Source organism: Atractosteus spatula, chromosome 9 (assembly GCF_055471065.1).
Source record: "Atractosteus spatula isolate fAtrSpa1 chromosome 9, fAtrSpa1.hap1, whole genome shotgun sequence".
NCBI classification, from domain to species: domain Eukaryota; kingdom Metazoa; phylum Chordata; class Actinopteri; order Semionotiformes; family Lepisosteidae; genus Atractosteus; species Atractosteus spatula.
In genome coordinates, this window is record NC_142714.1 from 46,367,325 (window position 1) to 46,391,370 (window position 24,046).

The 24,046-nt window shown below is 36.9% G+C and overlaps 1 protein-coding gene across 1 annotated transcript; it reads left to right on the forward strand.

Annotated features, from left to right (window-relative positions):
• Nucleotides 1-1,516: 1,516 nt before the first annotated feature.
• LOC148828656 (uncharacterized) lies at nucleotides 1,517-21,593 on the forward strand. The gene is made up of 8 exons (XM_088926048.1): nucleotides 1,517-1,639; nucleotides 2,008-2,146; nucleotides 2,398-3,538; nucleotides 4,205-4,338; nucleotides 5,776-5,939; nucleotides 6,170-6,324; nucleotides 12,914-13,002; nucleotides 18,130-21,593. Exons 1-8 carry the CDS (start codon nucleotides 1,517-1,519, stop codon nucleotides 18,972-18,974), a joined length of 2,790 nt encoding a protein of 929 aa, XP_088782174.1. The 3' UTR covers nucleotides 18,975-21,593.
• The last annotated feature ends 2,453 nt before the right edge of the window (nucleotides 21,594-24,046 follow it).

Sequence of the window (24,046 nt, forward strand, 5' to 3'; positions counted from 1 at the left end):
TTACCGTCCATCCACTTTCTAACATCTCTGTTACATTTTGAGCCGCAGGAGAGCCCGAGCCTGTCCTGTTTTATCCTGACTAATTTGTTTTACAAACGAAAACAGAATCCCGCTGTTTTGATATTAGCAGTTTTTAAATCAGTGTATCAATTAAGTGATACAATAATTGATACAAACCCTGAAGACATTCACAATATCAGAATCCAAATTATATCGGCTTTCCAATTGTATCCACCAGCTGTAAAGGGCGAAAAATTACCAGTACTATTTAAAGAGTTAAAAGAGTTTTAAAAATTTAAAAAGAGTTTCATTTCCTGTTTAAAATCGTTGTTAGGCTAATAATACAAATAGGTTTGAAAGCACACAGGTTAAATCCTGGTGTTTGAGAGAAGGCATACACAAGAGATAATCAGCTCCAGTCATCAACAGCTGCGTTTCCGCCACAGACCTTAATGATTTAATTGAAACAATTATACGGAAGTCAAAGTTTTCCGAGTGTTAATTTATCAAACCACTTACTCCCGGGGCCTATTGCAGAATATTAAAGCAGAAAGTGGGATGTCAGCCCATTGTAGGAAAAACACTAAACACATAATAAACCAATCTTAGAAATACACATTTTGACGATGACAGTACTTGTGAAGTACTGAGATTGTACACAGTTTTGAAGAGCTAGAGACTATCTACATAGAGTAATAATTCTTTGTAAATATATCGTTCTTTGAAGGTTTCAAGGTTAGCATCTTTTATGTATACGTCTAAAACACTTCCAAAACAATAATAAGAATGACTTAATCATCACGTTTCGAAATAAGCTATACAGTTAAAATTCTTAGTAAAAAAGATACCAGAAATAATTGACACAGATCTTAGTATTACGAAGTAGTTAACTTGTTTAAAATACATACTCGCCTACTTTGGATTAAGTGAAGTTATGAGAAATATCGAAAAAGATGTTGACGAGACGATGGGCAGTACATGTAGAAGTAACTAAACGGCGAGATGAGCTGGATTAAAATACATAAATTTTACTTCATATTTGAGCGAAATTATTGGCGGATCGTTACAGAAAGCACGTGATAAACCGGAAGATGTTTTTTCAAACCAGGCGTCGAACTGAACTGAAGCCGGAAAAAAAACTCGCTAATTTTCTGAAACGTTAACTTAAGGTCTGAAAATGTTCTTTAAAGTGCACCCAGTCATAATTGGGTAGAGTAATGCATTAAAGCAGCAATTGCTGATTAAGAGAATAACGCGAAATTAGTGATAATTTTTGTCCTTGCGTATTTTGATTTTAACGTTTAACGTTACGTGTCTGGACTGGATTTTTCTCTTTGATTAATGATATGATTGTTGATGTTTTTGTTTCTAAGAAAATATAAAATTGTAATTCAGCGTTTCCAGTAACCAGTAATCTCCGTGCTGTTAATAGTGGTCGTTTCATAAGTGAAAAAGTTCTGTACGCATATATGATTGATTCCCTTATTGTATAATTTATGTATTGGTTTTGGGGAAGATGGCAAAGGGGACGTTTCCAGTGATACCTGTCATCGAGGAACGAACCCTGTTTAAAAAATTGCTGGTTTTGGAAAATGCCCGACATTTCCTGGAAACAGAGTTGAAGACTTTCACAGGACAGGTAGGCTATGTTCTATATTTTTATTTGTGTAACTGTAGTTTGTCAATTAATGTTACTGTTATTTTGTTTTGATATTATTGTTTCTCACCTGCCAACGTCCATATCCTTGCATCTGTACAGTTGGCTTTGTGGGTGCAACCTGAGTAAAGTACTTTATTTTGGGGTACAGCAGTAGCTTCCCAACCAAAGAGTTGAATCCACAACTTTCTGGCCAAGTGTTAAAAGTCCTAAATGCTGTATTTATTATTATTATTATTATTGAAAGGAATCTTTATGAGTTTTTAATTACCAATTAATAATATTAATTGGCATACCTATGTGGTAACTGATCACTGAGCTATGCCCTTTCTTGGTTTAACAAATTTCAGGTGAAAAAACACATGGAAACCTTCCTGAATCTATCTGAGGAAGATTCCCTCCAAGAGTATATGCAAATTGTAAAGAACCTAGATGAGGCATGCAACATTATCCAACAGCTTTCTGCTCTTTTTCTGGAACTCAAAGGCGGTAAATATGTAAATGAGATTAAATTATGTACAATAAGGTCTTACATAACACCATAACAAACCTTTGTAGACTATTTTCAGACTGTCTTTTAGATAACACTAATAGCAGCAGTGTTTTAAGAGGTATATTATGCCATAGAAATGCATGTGAGCAATGTTTTATTGGATGAAGTACCATGGAACAGTTTAAATTGTACAATTACTATTACAGTCAAGTTAACAAATGTAATTTTCACCACTTTGGTTTTCCAGCTATTGACCCAGAAAGTTGCTTGTCATTGATCCCTGCGAATCCAAAGCATCACATTTTACCTGCATTGAAGGATTCATCTGCTGAGAAAGGCTTCATAATTTCAAATGTTTTGAAGTTTGGTCCCATTCTGAAAAATGCTCTAATGGCTACCTCAGTTGCTAATGCAGTGCAAACTTTAGGATCTACATTAGCTTTACAGCAGATGCAAAAGCTTCTTACTTCCCACAAAGAGGCATCTTCCAATACATCAGCATACTATAACCTTGAGATAGAAGTCTACAGATCAGTTCCTGGGCACAAGAACCACACTTACAGTGACAACAGCAATGTAAAACCTCAGGAGCCCCTACCTTTAAAAAAGTGTGACAAAGTAAAAAGCAACATTAAGGATCCTTGTCCGTTATCAAATGAGACAGTCCAATCAAATGTGCCTGCGCATTTATTAGGCTGTGCTTTTGGAAATGGTTTCAAAGTACAGCATCAAAAGCAAACCTCATCTCAACTCATTAACTACCTGAGACTGATTTCCAAGAGTGGCAGTGTTTCGGAAGATGACTCGTTTAACGGAGATAATATGACCAGTGGTACACCGCACTCTGCATCAGCTGCCTTTTGGATGCATGCGAGAGCTGGCCAAAAGGATATCAGTAGTTATCATCATACTCCAGAAGATAGCTTTTCAGTGGCAAATGGATTGAAGCAGAAAGCCTCTTCCACATTGGATTCTTCTTTCCCTGTCTTTAAGCTAAAAGGGAAAGGCACAGATGGCTTATTGACCTATAGCTGTATGGTTGCAACCCAGTCTGAGTTATGGGATGTTTGTGATATCTTTATTCAAGAAGAAAATGTTCCTGAATGTGTTTTGGAACAAAACCCCTCATTGCCTGCTGGAAGGCACAGTGAATCTCACTGCAAGGAAACTAATGACTCACAGCATTTGGGTTCCTCTGGAGCACAAAGACTTTTGTCTTCTGTTGGGCTTGAAGCTTCTTCCAGGAACAAGCAGTGTGTTAGAATTCCAGAATTCAGGATCCGAAAGTTTGCTGAAATGGAGGTGACTGTTACTCACGTGGTTGATCCCGGCAACTTCTATATTCAGAATACAGGCACTGAACTGAAAGAACTATCACAAAAGTTAATGTAAGTTGTTTTTAGTTAATTTCATGCTAGGCCACATTATAGATTTAGGAATCGGAAACAAGCCGTGTTAATATGAACGTTTTGTATGTTGCTTTTAGAAGGTTATAAAACTAATTGTAATCCAAACTATTTTCTTTTGTGTATCATTGGCATTCTTTCTATTAAGTGGGCCATTTGTTTGATATATTTATGAATAATCAAAAACAGCAAACTTGATTGAATAAGTGTTTGATTGTTGTTCAGTTTGTAGATTGTGATTGAGAATTTACACTATTATTTAATCACACTTGTTTTTAAATAATGTATACGTATCTGTGCCGTATTTGGTTTGATATTTCCAGTTTGATTTTATACTTTAGAATATATCTCCTCTAAGAAAAAGCAGTAAACTCATATGTAATGTGTTGGTTTAAGGTGACCCCTCTTACTACCACTGGTCAAAGCTTTTTTTCAGTAAAAGTCTGCTGTAGAATGTCATTTCTGAAGCCTGTATTGTCTTTACAATCAGCAGCAGTAGTATGAAGGGAAATTCAGCATACTGAATGGTGTTGCAGTTTGGAAACATTAGGGACATGGCATGTGAAAGTACCCATTATCATCTCAAAACCTTCAGATCAAAGAGTAAATAAAGCCAGAGGCTTCTTGTTCCTGTTTTTATTCTTATAGCAGTCAAGAATGGGGTCAATCCTTTGTCCAGATGAAATGCATCCCAGATATTGGAACCTATGTTGTTGGCTGGTTGCCCAATCTGAAACTATGGTGCCGAGCTCTTGTGGTCAAAATATGTGGAATACAAGAAGGTAGGCTTTTTTTCTACTCATTCCTTTTGTTATTTATTTGCTTATCAGGCAGCAGCACTATCCAGGGAAACTTACAGTACATTTATGAATTTGAGATAATTGCATACTTCAACAAGTAAATTACAAACAATGCTAGGAAAGGCAAGAATTAAAACATTATATATTGTTTACAGAGAAGTGAAGAGAGCAGTGTGATTGTCGTGTGTAATGTTTATCTTGAATAAGAACAATAAGTAAATTGCCTTTTCAGTTTAAGAGTTGAAAATATGGTGTAAGAGTGGCTGAACAATATAATTGCAAGTGGAAAGATTGTAGGCACTGCCTGAACTGGTGAGTTTTGAACGGGGGCACAAAAAATGTTCAAAGATAATGCATTTCTGATTTCTGTGGGTAGTTAGCTCCACTGCTGATTAATGGGAGTGGACAATAAATGGACTAAGGAAGTAGAAGAACACAGAGAGGAAACAGAAAGGAAAAGAAAATGCAGAGACGGAGGGCATGCAGTGACAGATGAGAAACTGAAATGGCTGGGAGCAGAGCTGTGGAGCAGACAGTTGGCAAGGACTGGGGTTGTGATTCGGATTTCTGCTGTGCAGCAGTATAGTGTCAACTGAGGGACTGCAGAGATGGTGTGGCAATGGCAAAGCAAGACAGTGGGATGACAAGACAGCTCTTGAATTCGGGAGGGAGGTTGGCAAAAACATAGTTACAGGAGAATAAGCAGGACCAGTTCTTGGATAATAGATTTGCATCCAGGAGGAGATCTGGGTATCTGAAATGGAAACAAGTAGACGATTTGAATGTCATCAGCGTAAAAATATTAAAAGATGTGAAAAGTGACGAGAGGACCCAGGGGGGCAGGTGTATAGAGGAAACCATAGGGAATCAAGGGCAGTGCCCTGGGGATCACCAGAGGAGAAAGCCAGACCTGGTAAATGCGATAATGGTAATAGGAGAATCAAGAGACAACAGTGCCCGAAGTTTCAAGGTCAGTAAGTGTTGATAGGAGACTAGAGTGATCAACAGTGCTGAAGGCAGCAGAAAGAGGAGAGGGGGACAGATCAAGCTGGCTGAAGAAAATTGTTAATGGGAGAGCGGTCCCAGTTCAGTCTGCTGAGTGAACAATCGACTGATGAGTTTCAAGCAGCAAGTACAGTAAGAGAAAAGAGAGCTTTTAAGGAGGGAGGAAACTTATGAAAGGAGGTCAGGGGCATCAGCCTAGAAGAGGTGGGTGCGGCCAGTATCCTGAGTGCAGGTGATTGTTTTCTTTGCTCCAGGGTCAAGAAGGTATCTGAGTCCGCTAGGTGTGTGGAAGTGGGAGAACTAGTTAGGAGCATAGGGATTTATTATAACATGGACAGTGTTTCTGAAATGTCTAATTCTTTGAATTGATTTTAATTAAAGAACCTTGCTTGATATTCTGTGTTTGTTTTGTAGAGGCAGGCATTAGTCAGTCTCATGGGTGTCTTCAAAACATCAAAATAGAGCTGGTGAGAATTGATTATGGAGACAAGGTGTGCCTTGCACTCAGTGATATAAGGGAGCTCAGCCCAGAATTAGCTGCTTTCCCTGAGCAGGCCTTGTGTGTCTCCCTGGCAAATGTAAGTATTAAAAAAAAAAACATAATATATTCCATAACTTTTCAAAAACTGTACATCAATACAGTAGTTAGTTGTTTTGTATGGACAGATGTTCCATCACACACAAAAAATACAGAAAAAGTAGCATATCAGTGAGCATCAGTGCCTTAGATTGTCTGTATTTATATATTAATAGTGGAAAATAGTCTTGGCTACTATAACTGTTGGTCATCTGTTGTTGGGTGCTGTAGGTATCCCCAGTAAATGGAGTGCAGTGGTCCTCTGAAGCAATCAGATGGTTTAAAGAGACAGTGGAAGACAAGATACTGTATGCTAGATTGTATCCCCAGGAGGACAAAGTGATGGCAGAGCTGTTTATGGAGAAAGGAAAACTTGAAGCCATGAGGTTTGTGTAAATCCAGCCACCACCACTTGCACAGGCCAGTGGCAAACAGTACTGATTCCTCTTTTTTTCACAATAATGCACACGTTTTTCAGTGTCATCTGGAGCAAACACCATTTGTAGTCGTCCTTAAATCGGGACTAAAACTGATAAAAAGTAAATGTTCATTCCTACACTGATGCTACATATGACTAAAAAACAACAAAAACCCATTAAATGAAAATTATTTATGTTAAAAACATTCTTCTTCATATGAGTGATGCATAAACGTATTGCCACGTAAAACAGAATGAACAAAGAAGACAACTAAGAGCTCTAACTACATGTTTGCATTGAAGGGGTGCTTTTTAGTTAAAACTAATCACAGGTGTTCAGAAATTAGAAACATGAACTAAGGCTCTCTGGGCTGCAGGGATTAAAGAGATACTGGCTTTATTTGTTTATTATTTCCACCTGGCAGCTTCAAAAACCAAGGCTTCCTGAACATAGAGTTGGGCTCTAGAAAAACATTGGGAATTTTAGTGTTTAGGAATTCAAATCTTTTGGTTTTTCTGTGGGAGAAAACTGACACATTGGAGTGTTGTATCTTTTAAAGTTTTGAATACATACAAAAATATTAAAATGGACTAAGCTGAACAAAGGAAAAGTGTGGTGCACACAGGCAATAGTAGCAGTAATTACTAAATGTGTTTATTTTATTTTAAGGTAGTATTCAGGGAAATATTCATAAAAAAATTATTTGACGCTATGAGTAAAAATATACCTCAATAAAATATTTCACTTTCGTTGTGTTTCAGGAGAGGGCCGTCTGTTTCATTGAGACTGGCTCACGCTGGTCATGCAAAACACTGTAAAATGAAAAATGTTTACTTTGGGAGACGTAAGTATTTCCTCCAACACACCTACAAGTAACCTTCCTGGACATACTTTAATTAGAGTATTCATAGGCTAAAACAGGCGTGTCCAGATTACGGCCCGCGAGTTAATTTAGAACTATAATTAGATTTAGCCCGATAGTAAGTAAAATATGCAGTTTCTATTTTGAACACTAGGTGCCGCCATCACGTAAAATCACATCTCAAAACTGATTAGCTACCCCCTCCCCTCCTCTTTACCCTCTTCAAAATTTTAATTCTGTACATTAACGTTATCAAGCTTTTCAAAATGGCGGAACCAAAGAAACGTAAAATTGACAGCGAATGCAGGAGATTCCAGCCACGCTGGCAAAATGAATACTTGTTCAGAGGCAAGAGGGCAAGAACAGCGATTCTTCAGTCTAAGGCACAGCATCACTGTTCCCATTAGTAGAGTCATCACAAGTGCATACAATTTGTGAAATATTACAGGTATATTAAAATGAGATAATATCATTAGTTATATAGGTCATTTCATGCATACAGTACAAAATGCTTAAAACTCACCTCTTGAGGTAGTCCCCTAAATTTAAAGGCAATTTGGTTATTGGAATGCACTTATATCTGGTATTATTTGTTTATTTTTATTATTAGAGGTAATCTGTGGCCCACCACTCTATATTTTTTTTCTCCATCTGGCCCCCAATAAAAAAAGTTTGGACACCCCTGGGCTAGATGATTTATTTTGTGCTGTCCTTTCAATCTATTCAACACTAGGGGGCATCCTCTTATAATCAGAGTTTAAGTCCATTACATTCACTTCTGCATGCAAATAATTGTTTTTTTTTTATTTTCCAGGGAGTTCCCATGGCCGTAAAACCAAACTCATGTCAGAATGGAAGAAAAACATAATTTCTGCTTACTTGCAAAATAGAAAGTAATAGATGTCAAGGTTGTAAAATAGTTCAGGGGAGGAACAGGTCATCCTTTTCTGAAGGTTTTACTGCAGTTTTTCATTTGAACATGGATCTTAATAACCCAAGTCAGCTGTTATTGACTTAAATGGACCAATTGAACAACTTCTTACAGCTCTTAAGGTTCTGCTGTTTTAAGGAGTTCTAGAACTGCATTCACACTGTCTCTCCAGGACCAAGACGTCCCATTTCTTTTCTTTTAAAGTTTCAAAGCAAACTACAATAATTGCAGTCCTACTGTGCTGAAAATAAAGATCTTCTTGATTACTGGATAGCCCTTTTACTTGATAGTTCCATTTTCACCAAATTCGTTCTTCGCTGCTCTGACATATAAGTTCTCATAACTCTGGTTTGGGCTTATACTTACAACCCCAGTAGACCTGGAGGTTTATAATACAGGTTGTTGGGAATGAGCTGTAATCTCATTGGTCATGATAGGTCATTGACAGATTGCATGATTGCATTAGTGCCTTGTGTGTAATAACAGTTAACGCACTGTGAAATTTTACCATTCTGGAAGCTTTGTGTGCTTGGAGAACTAACAGCTGTTATGGCAAATTGTTACTCACATCAAGTCTGTGTAAAAAAATAAATGTTAAAAATGTTGTCAGGTGTGTAAAGAAAAGCATTTGTTGTCATTGTTTTTACAGATGTATCAACAGACTTTTGAAGGGGATTAAATAGAGTTCCATGGATGTTTGTCACAATCCATGAATAATCACAGAGCTAAACCTAGGTGGCAGGTTTAGCTACATTGCCAGGGTAGGGGTGAGATACATTAGACAAGGCACTCTTGGCTTTCCAGCAAACAGTTGTTGTATAATAGTTACTGTACAAATTACTTTCCTGTCATTTGTAAAGTGCCTGCAGGCTTTTAGTGATGAGAGACATGATGGTCTTCCAGTCCACAGTAATTCTGTTGTTTTGGTTTGACAAAAAAATGGTTCTAATATCAGTTTTCTTTCTGGGATTTAAAAAAAAAAGATCATAGAAAATGTGTATTACGAGTGTTTTAAATTTAGATCTGCCCCCTGTATAATTGTAAGATTTACCGAGTTATGAAATGTATTATGATCAGTTCTGCATTACTGAAAAATGATGGCTTGTTCCACTTTGGCATTTTTAACATCTACTTTTAGGCAGATTGAAGCCATTTAGTGTTTTAATTTGGTTTCACGTTTTCTGTATTGTATTTTTATTGTACAAATACCTAGGCCTTGCTTTTAGAATGGCTCTATAACTGTGTGACACACCCTTGTAGGATTCCTGCTTTGTCATACTTAACTAACATTATTGCTAGGTGAAAATAGGAAAACAGCCTTTGACGCAGAAGAGTTAGAAATCATTTGGTCCCATATCGGACCTGTGAATTGTGATCCAATGGATGACCTCTCACAACAGTCCAGTTATTGCTGCAGGCATTCAGCATTTAGAGTCGCATCCTAGAAATCAACAAGAAACGCACCCTGATGGTTTCAAAGCACAGCTGCCAAGGACGTTTTCACTGATGGAGTTGTTCATGGATGATATGATAAGGATTAAAAATATTTTAAAGACTTAGATTTTGTGTTCATTTGATCTTTTTTGAGGAGGAGAGTATTTCCTTGATCTTTTAAGTTTGCCAGTTCTACTGTTGATTAATGCATGGGTAGTCAATCTGGTTGTTGCAATGTGCACATTTCTAGAAGTAGGAGTTATTACGAGTACGATTTAATCCTGCTCTGAGGCTACAGTTTTTTGCTTTGGGTGCAAGTCCTTTTTTTCTGTTCAGTCATGAACCCGTGTGCAACTCTGTTCTCTGGTTTCTTCACCACCTGATGGATTCAACATCTCCTCTCCTTTGCTCTCAGTGTTCTCCAGTCAGGGAGTGCACAATCATGAGGTCACAAAGTGTTCAGTTTATTGGGATTGATCTATTGTGTGGAAAAGGGTTGGATTCATGTAAACGTATTAATCATTTTGTCTGTATAATCTGACGTTTGGATGTGAAACTGAAATAAACAGCCAGCGGTTAGTTTGCTGGATGTGACATCACATGATTCCCCAGCTCTGCTTTTAGATCTTGCAGACGTTTTGACATGAATGTAGAGCACATGCTTTTAATTTTCTTCAGCATGACGCTGTGAAAGTTCATGCTGTCATATGTAAAAATGTTGTTAATGTTTAACCCTGTTATTTTGAATTTGGGCTTGTTAAATCCTGTGCACTGGCCATTCTCAATTAGATTAAACACATCATGATGTATAACAGGTTCCTAACTCCTGACCTTGGGGTCTGGATTCCAGTGATATTTTGTCTTACAGAGTGTCTTATGTGTATTATGATCGTCTCCTCAACAGTTGAAGCCTGTGGACAAAGGATAGATAGGTCCAGTTAAACGTTAACTGGATTGTTTTAACATTTCTTGCAGGTAAAAAGATGTATGTAACATGGGGAGACACATGAGAATTCAAGGCTCAGAGATCTGAAGCCTTAGTATAAAATATTGCCACGATATGTTTAGCCCAATATATCCTTCCATAGATTAGCATGATTGTTCAGTGGATAGCCCTGTGTTCGGTTCCGGATGTACTGTAAGTTGCCATCTGTGTGAAGCTTGTATGTTCTCCCCTCCATTTGCATGGGTTTCCTCCAGGTGCTCTGGTTTCCTCCCACAGTCGAAAAACATACTGGTAGGTTAATTGGCTTCCGGGAAAAATTGGCCCTATGTGTAAGTTTGTGCATGCCTGTGTTTGTGTCTGTGTCTCTGCCCTGCGACGGACTGATGTTCCATTCACCCTGTCACCTTCCTTGCTCCTGTTCCTTGCTGATCACAGGGGAGCCGGAGCCTCTGAATTGGATTAAGTGGTTAAAAAATGGATGGAGATCCTTTCATATGCATACTTCCTGACCCACAGACCCCTGACATAGTTTGAAATAGTTTGAAGATCTCCATTTGAAATGCAACTTTCAGATAGTAAAGATATGATTCTTAAATTTGAGTTTAAATCTATTGTTGTCCCTTTTTTGTCAATATTTGCAAGTTAATGTTAAATGTTATTTGACATGGAATGTGATAGATTTCTAGATTGGAAACTGCTTTACTCTGCATTTTGATTTAACCTGTGTGTCACCCTTTCCTGTTGATGTTACCTGTCTTAGAATTTAGATTTTAAACGTTTTAGTTTGTGGAAACTATGGGCAAGCTGTAACTGAAATCATCTTAAAGCTTTTCCAGCCTACAATCCCCATTGGGACATTTTTAAGTTTTGAACGTTAAAATAGTCATTAGTGTTGTATACGAGAGAAACAGTTTTTAATTAATAATAGAAAGGGAAATAATTTGAACCACAACAGAAAAGAATAGTTTCCTTAAAGATTCCAAAAAGGCAAATGTATTTCCTATTTCCCTGTTATTATAATGTTAGCAGTTGGTTTTGGAATCTGTTAACTTTGTTTTATTATCTTTCCTGTGTGATTCAATCCTGTTTGTCAATAAGGGGTGGAACACCCTGGTACGTGCAAGCGGACCTACAGTATTCTAACATTTGAGGACTTTAGTCAGTTTGAATGTGTTAATCAGTAATCTTCTAATAGAGTTTTGTCTGAAGTTTTTTCCTACCTTGAAAGTATGATCCAGCTGTTTTAAGACTATATAGAGCTTTTTAAAATTAATTGTCACTACCACCTAGAGTTGTTAGTACACCTTTCCACTCAAAGACGTACAAAATGTAATGCAGAATATACAGAATTCTGAAACGATAAAAATGCAGTTTACGTTGGAATTCTAGGACTGCTTGTATCTCTGTGAAGTCGCGAAACTGTTAGTCACAAACCCTTACTGCAGTTTTTTATAGTTAGCAGAAACACTAGTCTTTCGGTCTGCAAATTTAACTTGTACTTAACAGCAGAAGCATAAGGATAGTCCAATACTTTAAAAAACTGCCAACTCCGATTAATAATATCCAGCATTTTTTCTAAGTCACGTTTTGCAGTCCGTTAACGAACAGTAATTTTGAAATCTAATATTCAATGTTCGTTTCATCTACACTGTATTTACAATTTTAAATTTCTGGATATTTTTAGAATGTTGTCGCCAATGCACCCATTTTTAAAAGGGAAAGGTAAAGGTTCACAAGCTTTACTTTCAGGACTTCAGTGAAAATAGATGATGTCTTCATATAATGGTCACAATATGCAATTCTCAAATCTCCGATTCTGTCTTCAGTGTTTGCGGCAAGGTTGTGTAAAATATAGACTAAAACATTTACAACGCATACAGTATATGAAACGTATGGAGAAAACAAAGAGTTCAGAAGTAAACTTCATGTGCTGCCGCCGATAATTTCATCAAGAATAATGTCGGGTAGTGTACGACCAATCAAAGCAACATTGTGATAGCTTTCCTGATCAAACAGCTTTTTGTGATCAAACAGTCTGTGTAAAGAGCTAAACACATTAAGGATAAACATTTGGTATCAAGTATCTAAAAGCTCCCTTTCATTTATACAATTCCTGTGTTGTAATGGCTAAAGAAGCTGCCTGTATTGGATTAAAAAGTTGTTGTGACCAGAATTTAAACCGTTTAAGAAATATCGACTTAAAGTGGGAGTTGATTGAATATTTATCATTAAAAGAATACGTTATCTTAACAAAACCTTATCCTAGTTATCGCAGCCATGCAAATAACTTTAGCTAAAGTTTAAATTGCCAATCTTTACCAGAAGATGATTGGGTAGTAGCCACGTTTTTTTTAACGAGATATGTCATGAGTTCATAGTCAAGGACAAACCTCTTGATAATAAAATGTGGACTCAGTGTAAGGGATTTCAGAACTCCTGAAGATTCAGCTCCGACTTGTGCTGCGGTGTGTTGTAAGTACAAACTGTATTTTTGTAACTTTTAAGCAGTTGTCTAAGAACTTGGCTGTTTGTTTTCTTGTTACCTAATCCAGATGTTTCATAACTACATCGTACATTTTTATGTGAACTTAAAATATTTAAGGCAGATTTATGATCGGTAGGGTGCTTTAAACACTAATTATTTGTCAAGGTATATACGTTTTTAAAAGTGTGGGATGTAAAAAAATACTTGCATTAAATCGGATGTTTGAAACTTGAAATCTCAGCGTTTTCCTTCCTATGAGGGAAACTATTTAAAATATGTATTTTCGGTAAAGAAGGCACCCAAAGACAAATATCCAGTCAGGTCAGTTTTTTAAAATAGCTGTCTGGCTAGGTCAACTGGTTGGTGCACTGGTTGCTTTCACGAAAAGATACTATATAAATTGAGCCACCGGTTTGGGCAGCAATACCATGGTATGGTTCTTTATTTTTTCTTATTATTCTAATTTATTTTTACTTTGTTACTTTATTTGTATTCTTATTTGGCTTTAACAGTATGCAGGTCATAATGGCATACAGTAATAGCCAGTAGCATGTAAATGCGAGCGTTACTATATAGGCCCTACAGGTACAGTACATTTTCAACTTGCATGTTTTATAGGAGGTGTTAGTCATGTTTCTTTAATGCTCGATAGGCACCTGAATTTAAAACACAGGCCAATGTTGGTGAATCTCCGTATAAGGTGGAGAAAAAAAATCCAATACTTATACTAAATGTAAATATGAAATGGAATAAACCACTATATAAATATAATATTTTTTATCTTATACTGCTTCCTTGTATAATAAGCTTTACTCAGTTGGATTCTGTTTTATTTGCAAGGCATAATCACAAAACACAAAACCAAGATACCATAATCGAAGCCAGGTTTTCATAACCGATATTCATAGGACATAATTCATTTATGAAAAATAAGAGCATTTTTTATTAAATAACGATATGCCTATAGTTTTAACACAATAGTATTCAGTATTTATATAATTATTGTTAATGGTGCATAATGTATCTTTATTGATAATTTTGTAATGGGTGCAGTTTATGATGTAAGCCTCATAAAAGCATTTTAGAAATACCAATCTAACTTCTTAATGTCTTATCACTATAGAGTAATACAGAAAGATTAAAAGATTTTAATACATCTTTTCCATTTATCTAAGAGCAAATTGTAACAATTTAAACATATGTTACATGTCCAAGATAGAAGGCCAGAAACAAACTAATTAATCAAGTTTAAACTGTTTTCTAGTGTGAGGAAAATTCAACTAAATGAAAGCATAAAGACTGCATTGGGACATTCTCTGTTACAGGCAATAGATGAGTCTGTATTTTGTAATAAGATTATTACTTATTACAAAATAGTGATATTGCAAAATACCACTGCTAATCTAAATTATGTTGAATGCTGTATAAAAATAATATAATAATGGACAGTATAACAATGTCAGCCTTTCTTTGGAATGTGGAAAAAATGTGCCTCCTGCTCTTGTTTTCTTTACTCTGTGAACTAAATTGAGTCATCTTTGGTGGGATCACCCAAAGATAAGGGTTAACACAAATTGCAACATTCCTCATTTCCAGTACTGCTACACCTATGTTATGAAATCAGTATGTTGCATTTTTAGATCAAAGGCCAGTACCACAAGCTGACCTAACATGGCCATACAGATATAGAGTAAATGGATACCATGCATGATGGGAATGTTTTTGTGATTTTTTACATACTGCTAGAATTGAAGATTTTTCTGGTTCTGAGACACTTTTGCTAGACTACACCTATGATGGGTTTCATGATGGCCTTCCAGTTAAGCCCTGATACTCTAAAACATGCAGACTTAACTATTAGCTTTTAGAAATAAACCATTAAACAAAATAAACCATTCTCTACAGAAAGAATTGGGACATAATACCCTCTTATAAAGTTCAGAGTGATAGCATAGTACTCCAAATTAACTCCATCATTTTGAACATATTTCTAACAGACTACGTCAAAATAGCAAAAATGCCTATTTGAGAATGAAATCTGCCTCCGGATTTTGAGTGATTAACACCCAAAATCTCACAAAGCAAACTGCTTTCTCCTACTTTTTATTATCACCCCATTTGTTTTGCATCGACTGTAAATCTTTGTACTAGCTTCCTCAAATGGGGGTGGTGGAAACAGTCGCTTGAATAAACTCACAAATAGTTTGCAGCCAACGACGCAAGCTGGATGATAGTGATGAGAATAACATTTATTGTTGCAGACGCACATTTGAAGTCACAAGGAGAAAGGACTTCATTAGAGGCATGAAGACTGTGCTTGTTCCAGGCACTGTACTGTGTTGCCTGGAGGGCTTGTAGTAATACAATTACTATAACCTTAGACACATATGGCATAATTAAAACACAAATCACTAAGTGTAACATAACAAATGATTGATCTATGTTTCAGGATTAAAGTGTTAATAGCATAAAATGCAACTTTCTTTTGGAATGCAAGGGTTCTATCCATTTTCTTCGTCTTCCAAGACACACGCGGGTTTTAAAGAATTTAGATTTCATGACATATGGTAACTACAGGAAAAGGTTCCTTCTGAGCAATATTAGTGAAATCCTCCATTTCGTCTTCCCCTTGACAATTAAGCAACTGGTCACTTGATTAAAGAAGACTGGATTATGTCTTGCTAGTGAAAGAGTTAAGACATATGCACACAAGAAGGAGTGGTAGGTTAAAATGAAGTCATTGGGTTCTGACGTCTTGTTTCAAAGGTTCACTGATTTAATGTGATGGCATTACCTAGTGCTTGTGATAGTTACCCATATTATATGCCTTAGAAAAAATTAAAAACTCATGGTACAAGATAAGAAACAAATCTATGAAAACTTTCCAATTTTTTGGCGTGGCTTTTTTGATTCAAGTTTACGTCAGACACACCCTTTATCTCCCTTGTTCCATGAAAAACAATAAATAATAGGGGGAAAGCTTTTTTGTGTCCACACAGATTCTTTCTTTTGCGGAGGGTAGGCGGAAATCAAGGCGTTTGATCTGAATTCTAAAGAGTCTTGTTAGCTTCATAAAGGCCACCATTGTATGTAAATAGTTTATATAAGAGCATATGACTGCTACAGTGCAGGGTAGTGTCTAGTGTCAGGGAATTCATTTGCAATTTCCAAAGACATGGTGTTCTAGTGAACCGATCCTTTCACTGACAAGCTTACACTGATGTTAATCCAACTGTTTAAGGACTTGTTTGTGCACAGACCCACCTGAAGGTAAATGTATTTTTTTCATTTTTCAAATATTTTTTTTTATTAGTTCTAATCACTTTTGATAAGAAGCTAAGAAATAATATATACTGTTTTAAATAAATTAGATTTGAATCAATTTATATATTTACTTTTCTGTTTGGCAGACAGAGTTTTAGCTAATTAGTCCTGTGTGTAACAAAACTGTGGAAAATTAAATATTACAGTATAAGATGTATTTTCTAGGCTATCACATCCTGAAGGTTGTAATTGATTTTGATGTGTTGTTCATCTTGTTGTCATAAGCATTTCTACTCATGAGCAATCAACATGTTTTCATATCTGAAGGAACCTAAAGTTCATCTGCAGGATCCTTTGGACTTTATCATTGTGTTGTAATACATATTTGCTTTAACTGTATTGCTTTACCTCTCATCCCCAGCAGGCTGGTATTACCTGCTGATAATGTGTTTTTACAATGGTCATTAACTTTTTTTAATGGAGAAAGGCTACTGTGCTTGAAGCAATAAGAGATTTGGCCCAGGGCGGGAGCACATTTCAGTCTTATTATTCATTCCACCCTAAACTAAACCACCTCATTCATGATTAGTCCATCCATGAAAATTCTACATCTTGAATTGTCAATATTAATTTTCATAAGATCATTTTTATTCACTTTGAAGCCCAGAGGTTCTATAAGACCAAAAGTAAGGAGTCATCTAGAAGACTGACAGTACCAGGAGAACCTCTTAAACACTTTTGGGCCCATGTTTACAATCTAAACTGCAGTGAACCTATAGTTCAATTACAAAACTGCAAACAGTCATCCACTATCCACATTTACTTATATTTATGTCTTATATCCCCCAAGGCGGTTATGATGAGAAGATGAAAGCACAATGTTCGGAATGTAGTTTGGTCCATATATCCAGTTAGGGCACTTTCCAGTCATTCATCCAGAGCCTGGGTGCTCCTCCACTCCATCTGTGATACCCAGAGTGGGGCAACGATATCAAAAATGCTACTCGGTAGTCACGCTGCTTCGCAACACTTTTCTGATTGGGTATGAAAGGCGAAATGTGATCCTTCGCTGTCGAAGGCAGTCTCTTTCCCCAGTGAAGTAGACCTGACGCTACTGGTGAACTCCCATTTCGGTGGACACTCCTATGTGTCCACTAGATTCCAGCAGGTCAACATTGTTCACTGATTTGGATGCTTATGACACCTACTACTGAGCCTGGTAAACTAGGGGGGGAAGTCCTTTGAGGGTGATAAATGGAAGATGGAAATAGCTTAAAGTTTGCAATAAGATGTTTTCAAAGTTCTTTAAAATTACAGAAACTCTCATAGAATGCTTCTTTGCAAGTTTGATAGCTAGTTTTCTAGTACTCGAAATCTTAGCAAAGACTTTTTCTCACTTGTGGGAGACAAAGCAAAGAATGGAGTTTTTCTAATCAGGTATTGACCAATTTAAAATGGTTTTAATTAACTAATTTATTTATAAATATGTTTAGAAGGTTTCTTGTGATTTTAGTGTTTGTGAATGGTGTATTCTATTTCAACAGTACTGTTGAAAATATCCTCAGGGAAACTATGTTTTAATAATAGCACTGCTACAACATGTGGCACAATTGGCAGTGTGTCTGTTAGGCAGCTGTTGTACGACCATTGCGAAAGGATAGTTGAGAAACGAGGTAATGAGGTAATCTAACTTCATCTAGTTTTGTTAATCTCGCAATATTTAAGGGAACAAAAGAAAAACTGCCACTAGTAAATCCAATCTGGACTAATAATAATAAATTGTTATTTTTTTTATATGTGTCATCTGTACATCGACATCTCATAACCTTCTCCTACCTCTTCATTTTCAGACCTGGAACCAAAAATGAATTGGGCGTCTTTTTATGCCGTTATAAGCGGTGTAAATAGGCATTCCACTGGAATTGGTCGCATCTGGCTCTCCGTCCTGTTCATCTTCCGAATCATGGTCCTTGTGGTAGCCGCAGAAAGCGTCTGGGGGGACGAGAAGTCAGGATTCACCTGCAACACCCAGCAGCCGGGTTGCAACAGCGTCTGCTACGACCAGTTCTTCCCCATTTCCCACATCCGTCTCTGGGCGCTTCAGCTCATCCTGGTGTCTACTCCTGCCTTGCTGGTAGCTATGCACGTCGCCCACCGACGGCACATCGATAAGAAGATCCTTAAGCTGTCCGGGCGTGGCAGTAACAAAGAGCTGGAGCAGATCAAATCTCAGAAGATGAAAATCACAGGAGCTCTTTGGTGGACCTACATGATCAGTGTGTTTTTCCGAATCCTCTTCGAAGCTGCTTTCATGTACATATTCTACCTGATCTACCCAGGTTACAAGATGTTCCGGCTGGTCAAGTGCGACTCCTACCCCTGTCCCAACACGGTGGACTGTTTTGTGTCCAGACCTACAGAGAAGACCATCTTTACTATCTTCATGCTGGCTGTCTCAGGAGTCTGTATTCTTCTCAACATTGCTGAGGTGGTTTATTTAATTGGAAAGGCCTGCACTAGACATTTTCAGGATCCAGAAACCAGCTCCAAAGGGTCATTTTACGGACATAAGCTCTCTACCTACAAGCAGAATGAGATCAATCAGCTTCTCTCCGACCACTCCATGAGAACAAAAACCAATGGCGTCCGAAGGAATCCTAGTTCAGAGAAAGAAGACAGGTGTTCAGCTTGTTAGGTTGACCTGTTTAATTTCTTTAAACTAATCTCATCCATTTAACTAATCAAGTTTAATCAGGAGCAGGCCAAAGCTTAGCATGGATATATTTTTTTTTACTTTGATATTTAGGTTCAGAGCCTAAATGCATTCACTACTGTAGGAATGCTATACAAAGCTGTGAGAGATCAATGCTTTCAATTTTTTGGGGTGAGGGGGGCAGAGGGTTAAATAAAACTTCAAACCTTAACTACTTAACTCCCAACCAGTTTTGCATTTTGCTGCCCATGCAAGAAACTAAAACAAGACGTGCTAATGCAAATATCAACTCAAGCAAGTGTTATACAAAGAAAGGACAGTTTACACCTTTTACAGTGGTGTAAAGGGACCAGCATGGAATACATGATTCACAGCACACTCTGGCAGTACATTACAAGAAAGCAATGGTTATACGGTGGTTGGATTTTAAGGGACAAATGACTCTCAAAAGCAAAAGCATGTTTTTATAACATGACTTATAGTAAAGAACATCTTGTCTCTTGGAGTTAAAGAAAGCGTGAAAGACTTGGTATACACTTGACATTGTCTGCAGCCTGGGAATAAGAATGCATTCAGAAAAAAAACATTTGACCATGCTGCATTCTGTATACCACAAATCAAGAAACAAAGTAGAGAACAAAGTGGGCAGACATTTGCTTTCCAAACTTAAGATGGAAGTAGTGGAATATCAGGAAAGTAAGAGACCTTTGGACTTTTATGCTTGAAGGATTATTAAGGTTTGTTGAATCCTTATATGATCCCAAATATGTGCCTGAGTGTATAACATGAGAATCAGACAAAGCTTTTGAATCAGTGGTATTTTACAAAAACATTTTTATACTTAACCATCAGTAACACTTTTATGTGTTTAAAGAAAAACATATTTTGAAACATAATTCTGCTTGTTAGAGGTTTATTACTAAGCACATCCACTTGTCATTTCACTGAACTTATTTAAACCCATTTACTGTTCAATTAATACCTCATCCTTAATATCAGCCATCCATTCTGGGAAATAAGTAAGATTAAGTGGGACTAAATGATCAGTCTGAATTGCACTGGGATAAATTGTAGTAAAATAGAAAGTTTGCTTCAGCATCTTTTCAGTGTTGAACCATGCCAGAGGATGATGGAGATGCAATGTACTGTTACTCAAATTGACAATTGACACAGTGACAGAGGTAGAGAAGAACAATGCAGTTTTGCATTGCAACTCAAACATGGATTATCCCATGATTTAGAACGTTGGTCATTTAGTCATAAGACTGCCAAATACCTGTATAGTCTTCACTTTATAAACTTCACATTATATCATGGGTGATTAGAAGCCTTATTATTCACAGTTATTTATGTGTCCAATTAAAATTGCCTCTAGAAGTATAAAAAAAGACACAGTTAGAAACCATAATAAATGTAATCATTCCTCTTAAAAAAATACTGGATGGGCATGGAATTTATATCCTGCATTAGGTGTTTGTCATGAATAATCATATTTATTGTTACAATTGCCTTTTACTGTTGGGTCTGTTAAAGGTTAATCATACAGTATATCTGTCAGTGGAAATGTATTTGCTTCAGTATTTTTAGTTTATAGTACATTGCGTTTCTGTGCATAGAATGAAATACATTTTAGAAACACTTGTAGTCTTATGTAAGGAATAACCGCTATACAGTAGCAGCGCTTTGTATAAAATAGAAAATAATGTAACATAAACAATTTGTGAGTTGGAGTCAGAACACTCTTTGTTTTAAGAATATTCTAAACAGTCAATTCAACCTAAATAAGAGGAAACTGAAACTGGTTTCACAACTTACTGGGATAAATGATTATTATCCCAAATTACTGTTTTAGAACAAAAATGTTTACTTCTATTTATTTGAAATAGCACATCATTGTTTTGTTTTAGTCAGCATTATTTCTGGGATTACAAAATCTAACTGCAAAACAAGCAACACTTTTTTAGTATAAGTATAAATGTATTAATTTCTTTTATTATTTTGGTGTTTTTGTTTGAATTTAAATTTAGTTTTTTTAAATCTTACTTCTCATTCATTCAGTCAGTATTCCTGATTTCTACTGGTACTGTATCTTATTCATAAAGCACAACTAGTGATATTTTTAGATATTTGATATTAACTATTGATATTAGTAGTTCTGAGTTGACTTTAGCTGCATCTCAAATGTTAAGGACCTTGTATATATCACTTTTGTAAATTAATAGCATAAAAATATATGTTTTCTGATGTCTAGGTTTAAATTCTGTGATTAAGGGGAAACTTTGAAAGGGATTTCCTCAAAGTCCCATCAGATTAAAATCCACATATTTCTCTGAGAAGGAAAAAAGAATCATGTCATTTTCTGTTTATACTACAATTTTCAGAATACCTTTTCTCCCCCAAATTGAAAAAAATTTCAAAGTAAATGTCCTTGCCAGGAAATGATTACTTTCTTTGACAAATACTAATAGAAGGAAATTAGCTTTTTGTATCGTGGTGAAGGTTATATCGCTGTACAAAATGTTTAAAAAATGAAGAATTGAAACAGCTTCACTTTAATGTTAATAACAATTATATAACTTAATAAATCTGTCATTTGTGCAAAGTAAATATGAACCTTGCCTCCCTTAAATCTTTAGAGTAATAATAAGTTGTTTTTCCTCGTTCATGACTTTATATGTATACGTAAGAGTGAAGATGTTTGTTAAAAATAAGAAAGGCAGTGGTTTATCTTAAATGTTCTTTTGAAAAGTATAGCTTCTCAAACGTACACTTCTTGAACTTTCAGAAAATGGACTTTACCAAGTGAAGTACTTTACTTTCTAAGGTGAAGTACAATACATGGACACTGTGTAAACATTTTTTTTGTGTAGAAACTAATCTGAGAGAGAGAAAAACATGCAGCACGTTTGTGAAACCGGTAACACAGAGGACAATTGCAGTCTGTGCATATCAGAAGAAGCCACTAGAGGGAGCCTGACAAGGTCAATGACAAGGCAGTGCCAGTTCCAGGACATTTGTTCTGTGTCTGCTAGTTAAAAACACCAGGATTGCTTTACTTTTCAGAAACCTAACTAGCGAGGTTTAATCCCTGAAGTGGTCACAAGAGGGCAACAGTGCCTCAATTCGAGTGACTGAGAGATTTAGCCAACTCGAAAAAAATATATAAACATTTTTTTTAGCCAACTCGAGTCTTCCAGTGTATTTAATTGAAACAATTAGTTTAGGGTGATTGTATTTGCAAAACTATTGCTGTTATTGTTTTAACATTATTTTTAATAGGATATAATATAATAATATTTAATTTAATATAAACATTTGTATATACTCATATTCACAGTAGATATAGTATATTATATGCACATATATTTACAGCCACTATCTGAAATCCGCTTCCTGAAAAGGTTTGCAATAACCTAGAACTTATCCTTGAAGCACAGTGTGCAAAGGTAGGACTGTACTCAGGACAGGATATTAGTCCATCATCCACCATAGACACACAAACATACAGCGACGATATAGAGACACCACCTAGTCTTTACCCACTAATTCTCCACCCCTGTCTTTTTTCCTTTGTTATTCCTGCTCATCCCCCATGGGTGTTACTTGGCTGCTATTCGTCATCTCATGCTCACTGGATTTTCCAATGCAACTGGACCTGACCACCATGTAACTCCTACAAGCCGGGGCGGTTTGTAGCTCTCCGGCCTCTAGCTCTCCATACTCTAGAAAGCAAGTGGGCTCCTCACAGGCGCCGTGATGCCTGCTCTTCTCTTACAGCTCTTCCTGATGCTATCTCTTCTCCTCCAGAGCTATGGCACAACTGCAACCCCAGGGCCACTTCCTTTTCCTTCACCCGTCCTTCTCTACCACCTCCTCCCTCGTTTCTTTGTCAGGCAAGCCCACCACATGTTCGGCCCCCACCTGACTTCAAGCCATCTTTCTTGCTACCCCTGTAGATGGCGTTCTTGTCCCTGAAGCTCATTCCACAAGCACATATCAGCAATCTGCGCTGGGTTCAAGCTCAGAAATGATGACCAGCGGCCACAGCGCAGATGTTCTCAAGAGTATGGCACCTATGTGTCCTCACAGACCATCACTTTAGCCACTGTTTCTTGGGGTTCGCATATTTATTCATGTGTAGCAAATGGACAAGTCAGATCAGGACATGTACTGTACATTCAGAACTTCAAGCTTGATTCCACTATTAGCCCTGCACATCTATTTATTCTTCTTCTTACTGCCTTAATTTGTGTCAGTCATTTCATTTACTCACCGATAAGATCAGCACATGGTTATTAATAACTCCTCACATGAAGAGTGCCAATCGAACAAAAACTTGTGCACCATAGTAAGCTCTGTCATTAAAGAACTTTGGATCAGTGTTATTGGGTTCCTTTGATCTTTCCTGGGGTCCAGTCAGCCATGACCTTACGGGTCATAGCCATTTCCTCAGCCAGTGTTGCACACTATCACAACGCGTGGTGAGTGCTGCCAACACAGTTTAACTGTCATGTTCTGATATCCTGAGAAAGCCATTGTTACTGAATCAGTATGAGTTTGTTCTGCTGTAGCTTATCACGTGACCCCACAGGAAAAACAGTCCTAGAACGTGATCAAAGTTGTTCAACGTCGTCAGGTCAACATCAGTTACTACAAGTGGAGTCCCAAGTGAGACTAGACCCTGATGGCCAGATCATCATACTTGGACCTCCTCATTGATCTTGGCAAAGAGTCATGACTCATGATTCTACAGCTCGTAACCTATCATTGACACAGTGTCTGTTTGACTGTAATGTCTCCAACAGTAAAGGTACCCCCTCAAGCACAGTTTGAGTTCTGTGATATTGATATTGAGCCTGAGCCATGGTCCTAGTTGACTTTGACTGGATTTGACTGGATTTACTTTGAGTGACAACATACATTTAACTGAACACCAGCAAAGGAACCAACTTAGACTGAGACTTCTATCAGGGTGGGTCTAGTTGGCAGGGCTCTTTTTTCTTCTGGTGATACAGTGACCCCTGCAACACCCTGGGTGCTTGCAGTCTTGCAGT